The sequence below is a fragment of the Erythrolamprus reginae genome, chromosome 6, assembly GCF_031021105.1.
Source record: "Erythrolamprus reginae isolate rEryReg1 chromosome 6, rEryReg1.hap1, whole genome shotgun sequence".
NCBI lineage: Eukaryota > Metazoa > Chordata > Lepidosauria > Squamata > Dipsadidae > Erythrolamprus > Erythrolamprus reginae.
In genome coordinates, this window is record NC_091955.1 from 31,839,632 (window position 1) to 31,855,039 (window position 15,408).

At 35.7% G+C, this 15,408-nt stretch overlaps 1 protein-coding gene across 2 annotated transcripts in view; it reads left to right on the forward strand.

Annotated features, from left to right (window-relative positions):
• Positions 1 to 15,408, forward strand: part of TFEC (transcription factor EC) — a 67,515-nt gene that overhangs the window by 13,385 nt on the left and 38,722 nt on the right. Inside the window, exons 1-2 of one of the 2 annotated variants that reach the window (XM_070755483.1) lie at positions 6,640 to 6,702; positions 8,386 to 8,481. The exons of the other annotated variant lie outside the window; for it this stretch is intronic. Of the exons in view, the coding sequence (XP_070611584.1) occupies positions 8,386 to 8,481 (96 nt within the window). The 5' untranslated portion in view covers positions 6,640 to 6,702. Of the gene's footprint in view, positions 1 to 6,639; positions 6,703 to 8,385; positions 8,482 to 15,408 lie in introns of those variants that run through there. 2 annotated transcript variants of the gene reach the window in all.

Here is a 15,408-nt window from a genome sequence, read left to right on the forward strand (position 1 = left end):
TATGTAAACTACAATAAGTAGCTGGTGCTAGCATAAGGCTGAGATTTCAGTTATTGTTTAGTTTAGTTATGGTGAATGAAATATTGTAGTATGTGTTTCTTAATCAGGTTATTTGCTTTACTGCCTTTAACCAGCATAAATTTAAAACTGGTTATTAATTCATATTGAAATGCAGAGGAGTGCCACCCCCTATAGTTGGCAATGCTAGTGGAGTAAAATCCTCAAGGATTCCTTTCCTTTTTCCTTCCTTTTAGTTCATATTGCTTTTCTGATTAAATCTTAGGTTTGCTCTGTATTAACTTTATAATTTTAATTATTTTTCTCATAAATCACTCTGGAATATATGATGGAAGGGGTAAGTAAATCCACGTTGTTACTATAAAATACTGTATATCTGGTCCATCAATATATATTCAGCTCAAGATTTGAGTACAAGTTCCTCCCATCAAGTTGAACATTGCATTATTTAACTATTTTGGCTTCAAATTGGCTTACCGGCATGTCAATCTTAGTGCTATAACATTGCAAGGAATTCAGGGTCTAAAGATAGTTCCTCTTGAACTATGATACAAGAAGATTTAATAATGCCTAACAGCTATGATAAAGAAGTATATTCAGAAAGGGAGAAACCAGAACTATTTTTAGATTTTTGACACTAAAATAGACAGCTCAATAATGCAGTTTGTGCAGCCCGTGTTGTAGCGGGAACCGTGAAAATAGTTGTTCTTCAGTTTCTTTCATTTCACTCAAAGTTTGTTGAAGATTATGATGTCAAAAGGTTAATATAAATAACTATTTAATGTCATGTGAATGTTTTGTTTAAACTTCAAAGCTTTTACACACAATAACCTTTATTATGAACAGGACAGAATAAAATGTAGCTATTGATGAAGATGACTATAAAGGAGATTCTATTTTCAGGGTTAAGAAAGAAAAAACCCTTAGCAATAATATTTGCAATCTGACCATATAAACTGATACGTCTCCTTAGCTAACCTCAGGGGACCACATGAACATGACCATATAGTTTTCTTTGTATCAAAGTAGAAGTAATCAGTCTATTAGGATTTTACTTTTTGTTTTTATTTTTATTTTTATTTTCCAGGCTTGTTTCCAGCCCGATGCTTTTTAAAACGTTGTCTAATTCAAGTATGAACTGTAATTGTTCCTGCTTAGCTTTTTTCTTAATCAATTGAGATTTTGCCAACTGCTGTGAAGGCAATAGCTAACGACTTCCATTTGGAAAATATGAAAACTCAAGGGAACCTTTAACTTTACCATGTAGAGCAGCAGATAGAAGATCCTAGCATTTGCTGTATATCTCCTAAAAGTGGACAACCTTCTTTCTTGCCTTTGAAAATCAGAAACAAAGAAGCAAAACCCCAAGTGCCTTCCCCTCTGATTTCACAATGCCAAAAGCAACAGAGCAGCTCTTGCATCTTGATGAAATGAAAGGAGGTCTGTTTTATTATTAATAACCAAAGGACTGGACCAAAGGTGCCTTTTCAAGAGGCAATTGGACTGGATTTTTCTTGATGTTTCGCTTTTCATCCAAGATGCTGAAGAAGCTTCTTGGATGGAGAAGCAAAACGTAAAAAAAAAATAAAAAATCAGAAAGCCCAGTTGCCTCTTGAAAAAGCACCTTTGAGACAACCATGGCCTGGATGACTGAGAATCTACATGGACAAGGGACTGAATCTTTCCTAACAATGTATGTTCAAATCCCAAGATGACCAAAGAAATCAAATATTTCAGTTGTGTCTCCAGAAAAGGGTGAAGCCGATTCTTCATGTATGAAGATTCTCATGCTGCAGATAATGGATGGGTTCCAAATGTTTTACTATCACTCTCTCTCTCTCTCTCTCTCTCTGTGGCTTATTTCGTGAGTGTGGCTTAATGGTCATGTGATGTGGATGTGCCTTCATGGTCATGTGACTGGGTGGGTGGTTTGGCAGTTATGTGACTAGATAAGAGTGGCTTTGCAGTCATGTGACTAGGTGGAGGTTGCTGGGTGCTCATGTGACTAGGTGCCCATGGCTAACTTGATGTCACTCACGTCAAAGGTTAGGGTTAGGGTGCCTGGCCTCTCCACACTTCAAAGAGATACAATTTTCCTGTCTAATTATTACTACTGAACATCCAAAATATTTTCAAGGTTCCAGGTAGCATCCAAACTAAATCTGAGTCCAAGTCAAAGTACTCCTCAAAGTTCCAATTTATTGCCAGAACCATCCTGACACTTACACTGGGAATATATATATGCCATATGTGTACATAAATATTAAACAAAGGCACACAAAAATATATGCTACCTACTATATATATATATATATATATATACTGTATATGTATGTATATACACACACACAGAGAGAGAGAGAGAGAGAGAGAGAGAGAGAGAGAGAGAGAGAGAGAGAGAGAGAGAGAGAGCGCTTCTAAAACTACACATCCACCTCACTTACTGCTTTTGGAAAAACACACCCAGAGTCCAGTTTCTGCCACACATTTAACTATAACATCTGTGCATTAGAACATTAAATATGCCTTCAGATGTTCTTCCCTAGCTTGCACATGACTGTTAGAGTCAGGAAATGTAATTAATTGATTAAAATATGGTGAAACTCACTTAACAACGCTCTTGCTCAGCAACCAAAACTTTGGGCTCGATTATGGTCATAAGTCAAGGACTATCTCTGCCTTCTTCTTCATGGCAATCTTGTTATAGTAAACTCCATGTCCTTTCTGGCAATATCCCTCTCTGCCAGAGGCATCAAAATAGACTAGATGACCTCCAAGATATCCATGTTGGAGCATTCACAACTTCTTGAGGCAAGCTGTTCCACTGATTAATTGTCCTCCATGTCAGGAAATTTCTCCTCAGTTATAGGCTTATGCTTATGGTAATTAATTTCCACCCATTCCTTCTTGTTCTACCCTCAGGTGCTTTGGAAAATAGTCTGACCTTACTCTTCTTTGTGGCAGCCCCTGAGAGATTGGAACACTGCTATCATGTCTCTCCCAGTCCTTCTTTTCAATGTGCTTCCTTCCAATTCTTCCTATCTCTCTTTCTCTTTTCTTCCTCCCTCCTTCCCCTTTTCTTTCTTTCTTAATACCTTATATGAGCTCTACTGATTGATATAAGTGAATTTTATTCATATATGTGATCTGCTACCTCTGCTATAAGGAGTATGCCAGCAAAGGATTTGTTTAGGTCTTGGATATCTTAACAATTGAATTATTTATTTATTTATTCGATTTTTATGCTGCCCTTCTCCTTAGACTCAGGGCAGCTTACAACATGTTAACAATAGCACTTTTTAACAGAGGCAGCATATTGCCCCCACAATCGGATCCTCATTTTACCCACCTCGGAAGGATGGAAGGCTGAGTCAACCTTGAGCCAGTGATGATATTTGAACCGCTTACCTGCAGATCTACAGTCAGCTTCAGTGGCCTGCAGTACAGCACTCTACCTGCTGTGCCACCCCAAATAATATCATGGAGGTAATAAAAATGATGCAGAAGGCACATTAAATCATTTTTTGTCGTCGTTTTTGTTAGTTTAGGTCAGGAATCAGCAGTCTTAAACATTCAAAGAGCCATTTGGACCCATTTTCCATAGAAAACCCCCATCCAGTCACATGAATCCCATTATTCCTCCCTTCCTTCCATTTTTGATTTTATCTTCTTTCCTTCCTTCTTTTCTCTTTCTTTCTCCACCCCTCCACAGCCTGATTGCAGGAGCAAAAAATCATAGTAATAGTTTGAGCTATCCTTCTCCCCTCTGCCCCTCTCGCTTCTTTTTGCATTCAGGGTGGGAGGGAAAACCAAATTAAAAATGGAGGCAAGGGTAATGGTGCCTAGCTGCAAATAGGAGAAAGGCACTTTACAGCCATACGCTATTTTGGGGGCTGAAAAGTTGAGTGGCCCAAGCAGAGTGGGTTCTAATTTACCTCTCTGCTGGCTGACTTCCTCAAGATGGCAACTACATGCATAGGGCCGGAAAATCGGTTTCTGCACATGCTAAAAAGAAAAGAAAAATAAATATTTTTTAAAAAAATAAGAAAAAAAGGAACTCTGAAAATAAAATGGCAACTGCATGCACAGGACCGTAAACTTGGTTTTTGCACATGCTCAGAAGAATAAAATAAAATAAAATAAATTATTTTTTTAAAAAAAGAAAGCCAAAAACAAGATGGCGACCACATGCACAGGGCTGAAAACTCAGCTTCTGCACATGTTCAGAAGAAAAAAAATACAAATAAATTAAAATACATTTTTAAAATATGGAGGTGTTCAGGGATGGGCATCAACCGGGCCAGTGATGTCATCATGACATCACCAGCGGGTTGCTACCGGGACCATACCAGGAGGAACCCAGCCCGATGCAGATGCTTTTAGTTTTCAACTTAAACTCTAAAATGATGGTCTTGAAAGTCATATTTATAAGAATATTGGAAGGATCAAATGTTGTTTAAGGTGGTCCTTTCACCAATGTAATATTCTATATGATTAGGTACTGTATACTTACTAATTACTATTAGTTCTGGTGAGTCAGTTGCCCTTCAGATAGATCACTTAAATTTTTTTGATGTAAATGAAAAGCTATGCCAAAATAAAAATGATTTTAGGAAGGATAAATAGAATGATATAGTAGGATACTCTTGAAATATAATGATTAATGTTAAATTGAAACTAGATGTTGAAATATCCTTTTAAATATTTAATCAGGATTCTATTTCACAATACAAATAAGTTACAGTTATATTAATGAATAATAATCTATACAGATGCAAAGATCTATTTCCAAGTAAACATGCATATAATTTCTAACATCTAGATATAATCCAGAAGATTATTTCAGACCAGACTGAATAATAACCACTGCAAAATAATTGTCTGATTTCAGATGCTGAATATTACATATTTCCTCTTGGGAGATATTTTAACTCAAATATTGAATGCACGTATAAAAATTAGTTTAAAACAGCCATGCTTTGTTTATGTGGCTACATAAACTATACAATGAACATTTCAATTCTAATTGTGAATCAGTAACAGCTTCATTGGCTGCATAATTCAATCAAAATTGAATAATAAACTGAAGCACCATGAAAATACAGTTGAAATATTTTTGGCTGAATTTTCTGATTTATACACAGTTATTTTCTATTCCATAAATGCAAATATTTTTGTAGATGACTGAAAACTGAGGTGGCTATCTTTAAACTCAACTTTAATGCTTTTGACTTAATTTTTTGCAATTGTATTTAAAGAAACAAATAAACAAACAAACAAACGTACACACACACACACACACCTTTAATGGGATAGAGCTTGAAAAAAAGTAAAAGCAAGATGAAATAACCATAGGATACCTAGGGAAGCAATGGGTATCTAAAGGATTAGTATATAAATGTGAGTTTGTGATCCTCTTATATTTGCCTGAAAAATAATTACATTAACTAAAACTAGGATTAGAATATAATTTTTATTGGCCAAGTGTGATTGGATACAAAAGGAATTTGTCTTGGTGCATTAGAACTACATACTGCATTTAATGTTAGAAGTAAATTAAAATATAATACACAAAAGCTTCAGTATTATTTAAAACTTAAGAAACATTGGAAGAAAATTAGAAGAAATTTCTCATTAGTCATACTAGAGTATTTCAAGAAAGCCAGAGGCTGAATATAACAGTACATATTTGTATAGCCTATATCCTTGAAGTAGATAAATAGTAGGAATGTGGAGAGGCTCTAAAATGGGTGTTATTTGAAGTTGTGGCTGTCAATCTGCTGTAAATTAGCAATTTAGGACATGACCACTAACTTTATAATGCGTCTTTGGTTGCACAAAATTTTGTCAGTCCCGAAGTAAAGCACTAAGAACACTGTATTGGTCAACTCAGACTTTTATCATCGAATATACTTTCCTGGATAATCTGTGATAAACCTGAAAATGCCTCATTTGACAGATTGCTCTTGCTATCAGGTGAGCTAATTTTTTAAAAGATGTTTAATGATTACTTTCTACTGCAATGTCTATAGTTTAGAATGTTTGTTATTAGGATATACTGTAACTGTGTAGATAGATTTCATTTCAGGCAAGTTTTTAAAACAGGGTTGCATGCTAATTATATATCAAATAATTCCTAGATATCTTTACTAAATATTTATCCTCACCAATAGTGGGATGAGTAGTGACTGAAAATTGGAAAATTTAGAGAGTAAGGAAAAATTGTTTGAAATACCATCATTTTTTACTGGCTTGTGAATGTAGCATAGATAATTCTGATGCAAGCAATAGCAATAACAGTCTACTTGTATTAACATTCAAAGGATATAGATTTCAAGTGGAAATATGTCACACTGCTATCTCATTTCTGTATCAGAAATTTGTATATCAGGCTTACAAAGGAAAAGTAACATTTCAGGATTTCCCCCCCGTTCTTTTCAGGTACAAGCCCACCTGGAAAATCCAATGAGGTATCACATTCCACAGCATCAAGTGAAACCATTCCTGACACTGGATACCAAGTCATCTAATCAATCTCTATCACTGCCTCATTCCCAATCTGTATCTTCTTCAGGATTTACACCTATAATAAAGAATAGTCATGTGCCACCTACTAGTAATATCAGCATTCCTGAAAGTCCAGTAACCAAGATACTAACTCTTGGAGGAGAACATGAAAATGGGGTATGATTTATTATTATGAGATTAGTTCAGAGAAAGCTATCGTACTAAATGAAGTTGACAAAGAAAACAATTCTCCAGTTTGTCCAGCTCTTGCTATTTAAATAAGATAGGGTTAAAGAAGGATGACTTCAGACATTAGTTTTATTGATTGCACCATAATCAAGTTTGCATATTAAAAAGGCATAACTTCATTGTGTATCCAATTTCCTTTGGACATCAACAAGCAATGCATCATCATTAACAAGTCTTTGATTATCACTGCTTAATGATGTGTTTTGCATATGATGTGCTAAAAAATAATTTCCATGTTTTAAGGTATTTAACCATAGCTGAACAACCTATGGTTGATGTTTGTTATTAGAGGTTGAAAAATAAGGTAGGGGAAAGACTCCAACATCCTTTATTTGATCTGTTTTCCCATAGTTTTATTTGAGACTTCCTTTCCATTTCAAAGAAAAAATAGTCTTTCTTTCATGTAAATATACTCTTAAGTATTTCTTGTTTCAGCAAATAAGGATTGTATTCTATACTTTATAAGCATATTATTTAATAATATAACAGCTCCTATTCTGCAAATGTAGACCATAGGGCTGTCAAGATCTTTAACAATTGGTAGGTTGGTTTGGACAGAGTCTGAAATGAATCACTTCTTGGAAATGATTGTATAAAGCAGTATGTTCCTTCACTTTTTGGAGTAAAACAATAATATGTATTCTTCCTTATTTTCAAGCTCCTTTCCTTTTCCTATGGAACAATTTTTTGACCAATTTGAAACTATTTCAAATAGCTGTTGTTATTGTTTTATTGCTTTATTATCCCAATTTTTTCAGATTCTCATGCCTTAGCGTCATGGCCAAAATATTGTTATTACAGGGATAGAAAGTTGTTCTCAAATGCTTTAAGTTCATTTAGTTATTTTTAAAATGTTTAGAGCCATTATTTTTGCCATCTAGTTTGCCTACTTCTATTTATTATTTCTTTTATCACTGTAAATTAGTCAGATAAATGATTCTAGCTAATAAGACATCAATAAATAGTTAATAAGAGGTTATTATCCTAAGTAGCAGTATAGTTTGGGCTATGTGATGTCTATCCCACTGAGAGAGAAGGGAAATACGTTTTGGATTAGTCATGTGTATGATTCTAGTTGATTAGAGATAATAAGGAAATATGATAAAATCAGTAAATAACTGAAATGAATTTGATTGGCTGAAGACAAATCCTATTTCAGAGAGGAAGCAGATTTTCACTTTATAGTCTATTTCCTCAAATGGGTATACTGAACCTCCCCCTCCCCCCACCACATCAACAAGTTACCATTTGGTTAAGTGATAGATTTTTCTTTTCCTCTGTTCTTTCTTCAAAGAATTCAGCAAATCTTACATATTGTTTCCAGGTGATCTTTAACCCGCATAGTTATATAGGAACCATTCCAGTTAATTGTAGAATGATCATAACATTGTGCTCTTTCAGACCATTCTGAGGAGATACCAAATATTAGTTTTTACCAAATATTAATTTTTAATTTGGTTTTTTCTCTTATTATTTTTGAGACCGCAGTCCTCTACTTCATTCATTGTATGTATCATTGATCTTCTTTTGGCATGAACTTGTATAGGATTGTAGTGTAAGTTTCTCTATTAACTATGCATTTTCACTCATTAGCAATTCTTGTTATATTAGATGGAAGACGTTATTGATGACATAATCAACATGGAATCAAATTTTAATGATGAAGGGATAAGTCGTATTGAAACACCACTGCTCATGCCAAGAGCGGTAAGTAATTCCCATACTTTTTCATACAAACAATTGAGAATGTGGGTCAGAAAATTGCAGTTTGGAATTATAGTCAGGTAAAATGTTTTGCTTGTACTCTTTTGTCAAACTATTCTTTGCATTTACAAATTGTAAATGTGTGCCATTGTAAACCTATATTATAATAGGTGAAGCTGTGGATTCATCTTTTTGCTAAAATACCTTTAATATTCTTATTTTCTTCACCAGTTTGTGGACACTTTTTTCAGAAAAAGTTCACGGAGAACATTTATTAAGACAATATTCTATGAAAATATTAAATTATTGCCAAGAAAATATATTTATTGATTTATTTTAATTATTTAAGTATTCTGTAGGTATGAAAAAATATGAACAAGAATTGTATATAGTATATATTTACATACTTAATGATTGTTGTTGAAACTTACTGTTGTTAAATATAAAAATATTTAAGTACAATTTTCTATAAACAAATTGCAATTAAGTTTAACACTTTATTTATAATCCCAGCTCTCGCTATCCAACTTTTCAACATTTTTGAACCATTATTAAAAATCAAAATTGTCCCTTCTCGTCTCACCAGAAATTGAAGTCTAGCTGTACAATCAAATATTAAATTATATCTTTATGGCACCTGAAGTAATGTTGTTGATATGAACAATATCTAGCAGTAATTGCTATGAGCATTAAAGTTTAGTACATATTTGAAGAGAAAGGAGCTGACTAAATATTAACTCCTCTATCACTAATCTTAGATGACTGGAAAAGGCTGCACAAGACATCAAGGCAAATGACTTTGTTAAGTACATTTTACATTAGATCGGGCATAAATTCCAAGGAGGAGTCAAAAGTCATTTGGTATATCAGCTTCAGCAACTGTGAATATGTCATGAGTACAAGCTTGACAGAAAACAAAAATTAACAAGAAAAAAGATCAAATTATGCAAAGTTTCCATACTGAGTTTTTAAAATAACCATTTATTTAGCTAAGCATAATGAATGTTACATAGTATAATTCAATAAGACTGAGTAATGAGAATTGAAGAGTTGGCTTTGGTATACCATTAAGTGCGGTGAAAAGGTTTAAGGTAAAGGTTTAATGAAAAGGTTTAAGTTAAACTTCCCAAGAGGGGAAATTGGATATGAGATGGGTGGCAAATAAATTTCCTAAATAAATAAATATGAAAAATATAAATTTATCATTTATGTAAACTGCATCCCCCAAGCAAGCTGCAATTAACTATTTCTAGCAAATAACAAGAGATGTTGTACAAATCTTTTATTATTGTTCCCATTGGTTTTAATGTATTAGCAAATGTTCTGAACTTTCAAGTTGATCTGATAATTGTTATATGCACTAATACTGAGAAAGAAACTGTGCATAAATGATTATTATCAGCAATGGAAAGAATAGCTATCCCCTCAGTTCAGATTCTGCTGAAATATAGCTGGGTAGAATGTCGGCAATAAACATTGTATATTGCCATCTACAACACACATGAATCCATTTTGACAAGAATATTGTGCATTATTTCCTTGTCTCTTACAAAAGGTTGCTGTCATATTTGGTATAGCATTCATGTGCATGGTGAGACATATGAAGATGAGCATTTCAATAAATGCCCCCTAATCTGTAACATGCAGATTGACTTCACTTCAATACAGAAGCAACGTGAGAAAATATTATTTTACTGAAAGAGTAGTAGATGCTTGGAACAAATCCACAGTAACTGAATTTAAACATGCCTGGGATAAACATATATCCATCCTAAGATAAAATACAGGACATAGTATAAGGGCAGACTAGATGGACCATGAGGTCTTTTTTTGCTGTCAATCTTCTATGTTTGTAATAGGAGGTGGTTTCAAGTAGAACTATATTTTGATACCATCTTTCCAGTTAAGTAAGGTATAATTGTGTAATTTTATGGTGAGGATGTGATTTCATAGAGCTGTTATATCTCAATGTGTTCTGTTTCGTCATGCTGACATCTAAGTGTATTCCTAGATCTGTCTGCATAATATTTGTTCATCAATAACTAGGCTTTTGAAATATGGTGTTTTGTTCTGCTTAATTTGTACATAAAATATTTATATAACATTTTTGTTTGAGATAAAACTTGTTATAAATGGGAATTTAGTTGGTAAATGCTTGCTATGTAAAGAACAAACTACTAGGTCATCTCATTTCTTTTAAATCAATACAATTTATTTCAGCATAGAATGCCTGCCTGCCCAACCTGACATTCACTGTGCCTCCCCTTTGCTCCCATGCAAATATTTTTGGAGTGATCTTTGACTGTGTTTCTTCACTGTGCAGCTTAGCATCTTATAGACATTCAATTTTTTACTTTGCTTTTATTGCTGATAAAAACATGAAACATATCTTGTTGTGTATTTCTACACACATCAGTCTCATAGGAGTTGGCATGACATTCTTAGCAATCTTGGTGGTTGTTGGCAGTATCCATTTTTTCTTATTAACGTTTATTTATTTATTTTATTTATTTGTTTGTTTGTTTGTTTGTTTGTTTGTTTATTTAATTTGATTTGATTTGATTTGATTTGCATGCCACCCCTCTCCGAAGACTTGGGGCAGCTTTAATACAATTAATTTAGTATTGTACCCAAAATAAACCCTCATATTTCACAAACTGGGTAAGTTATAAAGCTTCTAATTTGAGAGCTGGGTGCAATAAAAGGGAGCAAGCTTCAATTAATACATGTGATATTCTGCAAGTAGAATATGTCTGAGAGATGCAATTCATGGTTCCATTTTAGTATAATGTGAAAGTGGGGAGGGCGGTCTGCAAATCATTACAGTGAACCCTCGAGTTTCGCGTCCTCAAGGATCGCGAAAGGGCTATTTCGCTAGTTTTCAACCCGGAAGTAAACTCCACCATCTGCGCATGCGTGCCCTTCCACGCATGCGTAGATGGTGGAGTTTCCCCGCCGGGCAGAGGCTTCCCTGGGTCTTCCCCCTCTTGCCCCCGTAAGACCCCAGCGGCGGCGCGAGCAACGGCGTGGGCGGGCGGGCGGCACGCGCGGGGACACCCCAGTTCGGCTCCCCAGCTGGGAAGCGGCCCCAGCAACAGCGTGGGCGGGCGGGCGGTGCCCGCACGCTTGGGGACATCGCAGCTCCGCTCCCCAGCTGGGGAGCCGAGCTAGGGAGTCCCCACCGCGCGCGCGTTGCTGGGGAAAGTGCGCGCGCTTGGGGACATCACAGCTCCGCTCCCCAGCTGGGAAGCGGAGCTAGGGAGTCCCCAAGCGCGCGCGCTTTCCCCAGCAACGCGCGCGCGGTGGGGACTCCCTAGCTCGGCTCCCCAGCTGGGAAGCGGCCCCAGCAACAGCGTGAGCAACGGGGTGGGCGGGCGCGAGCAACGGGGTGGGCGGACGAAGGGCGGGCGGCAGTGGAAGCAAAAACACCATCTGCGCACGCGCAGATGGTGTTTTTACTTCCGCACCGCTACTTCGCTAAAAATCGATCATCGCGTGGGGTCCTGGAACGGAACCCTCGCGATGATCGAGGGTTCACTGTATACCAATTGTACAGAAATCACAATCACATAGATCACTTAAAGAAAAACCCACTGTTAATGTGTAGAATTTCTGTTGAAAAGGATTAATATCAGTCCAACTAGTCCGAGTCTGCGGAGAGGGGCAGCATACAAATCTAAATAATAAATAATAAATAAATAAGATTAAACCAGGAAATCAACTCCGCAGAAAGACTAAAACTATACATTATTGGGATTGGCTATAACAACAGATTCTTGCAAAGCAAGTTGTGCTTTATATTTTATACATTGTTTGCTATATATTTGTCCTTTGGACAGCCCATATACTTTCCTTCTGTGCAAGCATTAAAATCTTAATATATATTTAAAAAAGAATGGACAGAGAAGATGAAACCTTTGAACATTAAATCTTTGGGCATTAATGATCTACTGATAATTTATCAAAAATCATCATTTATTATCATGCCATTGTAGAAGGGTTTTGCTTTGCTTTCTTTCGCTACTCTGAAATTATCATGGCCTTTAAAAAGATTAATCTCCATGAACAAATATTTAAAATGTGAGTTAATGTAGATTGAATGCTTCATTTTTTTAAGAATCAGATAAGTCCCATATTGACAAGAGGCAGTCTTCTCATACTCATTGCAGTAAATATTTGGATCCTCATGGTTAAGGTTAAGATGTTAGTGCTTATGAGGTGAGGTCAAAAAACCTAAGATGACAGCTAGAACAGTCTTTGGGTTGATCACTCTCACATTTATTTATATTCTGCTATAGAATTATTCTCAATAAATAAACACAAGCTGCTAGTGGAGAAGATACCTTAAAATCTAGCTTAATGAAAGATCTTGTTTTACACCATGAGAAAGTCAGTCCTGTCCAAGATAGATGTATTATACTGGAAATGATCTAAAAACTCATGTAATCAGAAATCTGGCAATGAAATGATATTGCAGCATTGTAGTTCTACAATGCGGTGATTCAGTGGCTAAGATCCTGAGCTTGTGGATCAGAAGATCGGCATATCAGTGGTTTGAATTTCTAGCGCCATGTAACAGAGTGAGATTCTGTTCCTTGTCCCAGCTTCTGCAAACCAAACAGTTCGAAAGCACATAAAAATGCAAGTGGAACAATAGGGACCACTTTGGTGCTTCATGAGCCTTTGGTGTTTAGTCATGTTGGTCATATGACCATGGAGACTTCTTGGGACAATGCTAGCTCTTTGGCTTAGAAATGAAGATGAGCACCACCCCTAGAACCAGAAACGACTAGCACACATGTGGGGGAGAACCTTTACCTTTACCTATGTTCTAATCTGAGTCCTATTTGAAGAAAAGGACCACAGCATAATTACATATCAGCTGTTGACCTCTTTCTTGAAAGGTTTTCTAGTTAATACTGCTGCTATGTTTCCATTATCTAGTTTGAACACTATTCTCCTTGGATGTTCTGCTTTTCCAATATTGTCTGCCTCATCCATCTGCTTACTATATAATCAAACTCAGCATTTTTGCTTGCCTAGTACAAAGACAAATGTTACCTTGAAGATAAAAGGTCTTGTAGATGGGCAGTTAAATCACAGAGAATTGAAAATAAACAATTAAAGTTACTTCAAGGTCATTTCTGTAGTTTGCAGCTAATAAGACAGGCTTTATGAACAGGTTTAATATAGGCTAGACCAAATTGAATACACAAAGCTGTGCTATTTCCTTTCTAGTTTAGAAGGAGAAATAGATTTTCATAGTTTTGTTTCATAGAAACATAGAAACATAGAAGACTGACGGCAGAAAAAGACCCCATGGTCCATCTAGTCTGCCCTTTTACTATTTCCTGTATTTTATCTTACAATGGATATATGTTTATCCCAGGCATGTTTAAATTCGGTTACTGTGGATTTACCAACCACGTCTGCTGGAAGTTTGTTCCAAGGATCTACTACTCTTTCAGTAAAATAATACTTTCTCATGTTGCCTTTGATCTTTCCCCCAACTAACTTCAGATTGTGTCCCCTTGTTCTTGTGTTCACTTTCCTGTTAAAAACACTTCCCTCCTGAACCCTATTTAACCCTTTAACATATTTAAATGTTTCGATCATGTCCCCCCTTTTCCTTCTGTCTTCCAGACTATACAGATTGAGTTCATTAAGTCTTTCCTGATACGTTTTATACTTCAGACCTTCCACCATTCTTGTAGCCCGTCTTTGGACCCGTTCAATTTTGTCAATATCTTTTTGTAGGTGAGGTCTCCAGAACTGAACACAGTACTCCAAATGTGGTCTCACCAGCGCTCTATATAAGGGGATCACAATCTCCCTCTTCCTGCTTGTTATACCTCTAGCTATGCAGCCAAGCATCCTACTTGCCTTTCCTACCGCCCGACCACACTGCTCACCCATTTTGAGACTGTCAGAAATCACTACCTCTAAATCCTTCTCTTCTGAAGCTTTTGCTAGCACAGAACTGCCAATGCAATAGGTGGTTGTGTAGGTGGTTGCATTGGTGGTTGCATTAGAGGCAGTGTATCAGTTTGCATTAAAAGGTCCAAAGTCAATACTTATTCGATCATTCATCTGCAAAGACGTGAACATGTTGATTAGTTAAATTGGATATACCTAAAAATGAAATGATTAAAATATGAAACAAACATTGAACAAAATCTATTTTAGTTAATTAAATTGAAACAAAACATTCATTTTTCTCATATGCATTGTTAATGAAAATACCATTACATTCTTAAACTTTTGAAGCACTGTCATTGATGACTGTATTTTAAATCAGTGTGTCTGAGGTTTAAACTGAAGACCTATTTTTTAAGTTTCTCCCTGGAAATTAGCATAAAACCAAATATTTTGTCACCATCTATGCCCCATACTTTCTAATTAATTATAGGCTTAAAATGGGTTCTGAGTGCTATTCTGTTGAGACAAATTGTAAGCAATAACTAGAAGCAGTTAAATTAACAGGTGAACAAATTAAACCAGTAAGCAAGTTTTGAATTAACTGAATGTAGAGAAGTTTTCAGTGAATGCTGGACAGATATCAATCGTGATTTTAACATGGCCCAGACAGGATTGATTTCACAAATAAGTACAAAGTAGTTCTTAATATAGAACATATGGTTATTTATAACTGTATGTATGAATTTTGGATGTGATGTATCTGTAGAGTCAATGTCTGACAGCTGTTTCAGGTATGTTGCTTTAAGATAATAGAAGCATAAATGTTAGCATGGATAATAGCGACTGCTGCAATAAACGAGGTGGAAACAGATTGGGAAACCAGATTACAAATAGGTTCATAGAAAGAAAATGTATATTAGGTTGTAGATAAGTATAGCTACCTAATGAAGAGAACATTAAGGAAAGACATGAAAGCAATCTTCCAATATAGGAAGATGTCCCAGGGAAAAG